This window comes from Myotis brandtii, unplaced genomic scaffold (assembly GCF_000412655.1).
Source record: "Myotis brandtii unplaced genomic scaffold, ASM41265v1 scaffold13, whole genome shotgun sequence".
In the NCBI taxonomy this organism is placed as follows: domain Eukaryota; kingdom Metazoa; phylum Chordata; class Mammalia; order Chiroptera; family Vespertilionidae; genus Myotis; species Myotis brandtii.
In genome coordinates, this window is record NW_005354595.1 from 5,907,643 (window position 1) to 5,910,688 (window position 3,046).

At 39.0% G+C, this 3,046-nt stretch overlaps 1 protein-coding gene across 1 annotated transcript in view; it reads right to left on the reverse strand.

The window, feature by feature from the left end:
• The window catches only part of SMC2 (structural maintenance of chromosomes 2), a 54,543-nt gene that overhangs the window by 47,574 nt on the left and 3,923 nt on the right, over window positions 1–3,046 (reverse strand). The window contains exon 4 of the mRNA XM_014534445.1: window positions 597–719. Coding sequence (XP_014389931.1) covers window positions 597–719 — 123 coding nt within the window. The remainder of the gene's footprint in view (window positions 1–596; window positions 720–3,046) is intronic.

A 3,046-nucleotide genomic window follows, 5' to 3' on the forward strand; every position in this document is an offset into this window, starting at 1 on the left:
AGAGCCAAAAAAAAAAAAAAAGACAAATAACACCCCTCCCCCCAACCTGCTATTAAACTCTCAAGAGAATATTACTTAAGATTTAGTTTCATTTGAAGTAAATTTTCAGTTTTGAGGCTGTGATGTATTGAAAATAATTTTATTTTGGTATCATCAGGATCCTGCCATTGATCTTGCCTTAACTTTCTCAAAGGATAGCTGAATGGGTCAAGTGAGATAATATAAAGGCAAGATAACATTAATTCTTATTTTTCATTTGGATAAGTCTCGAAAGAAGAAAATTTAAAATTTAATACTAAGACAACATTTAAAAATGTTTTACAGAGTGAGCATGTATTGTTCTTCTAGTAAGTAACCAAGTAAATCAAGGAAAATTACTTCTAGATGTTCTTCAAAATTCAAATGCATACAACACGTTAGAACACATCAGTACAAATAACTTAAAACCCCATTTCTTAACAGGTGCCCAAAGACCAACAGAATAAATAAAAAAATGGAAAGGTCCAAAAAGAAGCACTTTCCCTGTTGTATAACTTGAAACAATAAAAAAAGTCAAAACCATTGTAAAAGAGATAAAAGGATCACAAATAGAATACCTGCATGATGAGAAAGTGAGGGTTGTTAACGTTAAGGCCAACAGAACAAAAGAGATCCTGTACTCTGGTATTGTTTGCATTTACTCCATTGATTAAATATTTATTTCTGCCACCAATGACCACCTAAAAAGAAAAGTATTTTTAAAGATATAAACACACACACCTTGAACTAAGATAATAAACTCCCAAATATATTATCGTGCATTTGTTTTGTCCAACTGATAAAACCAATCCTGAGCAAAACCACTCTGCAGGAAATGTGACATGGTCGAGAAAATATGAGGTTGAATCAGAACAATTGGTTTCTAATCCAGAGACTTTTACTAACAAGTTATGTAACCACTCACAAATCTCCTAATGTCCCTACACTGGACTGGGTCTCTAGGTCACTTCTTGCTTTGTTTCCAACATATTTTTAAAAAAATATATTTTATTGATTTTTTACAGAGAGGAAGGAAGAGGGATAGAGAGTTAGAAACATCGATGAGAGAGAAACACCAATCAGCTGCCTCCTGCACACCTCCTACTGGGAATGTGCCTGCAACCAAGGTACATGCTCTTGACCGGAATAGAACCTGGGACCTTTCAGTCCACAGGCCGATGCTCTATCCACTGAGCCAAACTGGTCAGGGCTCCAACATATTTTTATCCCCGATCATCCTCTTCCTGCAATTTTTCCACTCAGAGTTTAACCCCTCTTCCTCCACCTTTCTGTTCCCAAAGAAACCAAAATCAGATACGAAAAAACTAAAGATAAGCAGTTTGATATCAATCCTTAAAAGATTCTAAAGGGGATTAATAAAGACATGATTTGTGAATACTTGCAAGAAAAGGAGTAATATGGAGCTCCAGCATGGGTTCATTAAGAACTTACATCAGACACCAGTTTGTTTATATTCTACTATAGCACTCACATTGTCATTTATTGGGTATGACTGTCTCACTCATATTTTGAGGTCCTTAAAGACAAGATCTGTTTCTCATTCTTAATTCTCCCTGTTATTTCCCAATGCATTCAAGAATGCCCAGCATACATCAAGCACTTAATAAATACTGAGTAAAGCTAATTTTTCTTTTCCTGACAGGATTATTAGGCTGATAGAACATATATTAATATACTTGAATTACAGACCTAGTACATCCATACTAGTAATTTAATGAAGTCTTTGCAATAAGATACAGACATATGGACCACATGAGGTCAGGGACTTTAGACAGATTAGTTGCAGACTTACTGAAAATTCCTAAAGAGTGATTATTTGATATATGCTTAATGACATAGAACAGGATTCTGTCACATCATAGTCAATGTTTTTTTAATTTGTTTTGAAACCAGAGACTTTCATCAAAACAGAGAGGGAAATGTGTAAGTTACATACACTAAGGTGGAGAATAAATGGGAGTCAGAACTTTTAAAAACAAAACTTTGACAAACTAAAAACATCTATATAATAAAAGCCCAGCAACTGAAACGGCAGAACGACCAGAGACCAGAACGACCACGGCCCCTCATCCTGGCTGGCTGCACCCCAGTGAGTGGTTAGGGACAATCAGGCAGGCACGCGAGCAGTTAGGGGAGATCAGGCAGGCAGGCAGAGTGCGGCTGCACCCCAGCGAGTGGTTAGGGACAATCAGGCAGGCACGTGAGCAGTTAGGGGAGATCAGGCAGGCAGAGGTGGTTAGGGGCGATCAGGCAGGCAGGTGAGTGGATAGGGGCCAGCAGTCCTGGATCGGGCCTAAACCAGCAGTCGAACATCCCCCAAGGGGTCCCGAATTTTGAGAGGTTGCAGGCCAGGCTGAAGGATACCCCTACCCCCCTGCATGAATTTCGTGCACCGAGCCTCTAGTTGACTATAAGAAAAAAGAATTTTAAGGGAAAATATAAGGTCCTGCATCAGTTTCACAAACCTGCTTGCATACAGAAATGGCAATAACATAGCACACATAAAAAAAATTAGTGCAATTTTAAGTAAATCAGATATGAATTCATAAGGTATTATTAACTCTCCAGGGTCATAACATTTAGACATACAGAACACTTAAATATTGAAATAAGGAATAAATTAGATGTGCTCTTTGTACCCTCAATAGAAGTAGGATCTACACTAATAAAAGAGAAACATGGTAATTAGTGTACGACCGCTACCCTTCCCATTGGTTAATCAGCATATCCTTATGCAAATTAACTGTCGGCCAAGATGGCGGCCGGCAGCCATGCACTGAAGCAAACAGGAGGCTTGCTTGCTCCAGTGACTGCGGACTCCAACGTTCCCCGCCTGACTTGCCGGCCTCTCAGCTGCAACTCTAAGCAACTATGTTGCAAATATAGAAGCTAAACAAGACCCCAGAAACCGGCGGCTTTCAGTCCTGGCTTCAGCCAGCTGGACCGCAACATTGTATCAAATACAGAAGGTAAACAAAGCAGCAGAGGCCTCAGAGCTAAAGCAGCT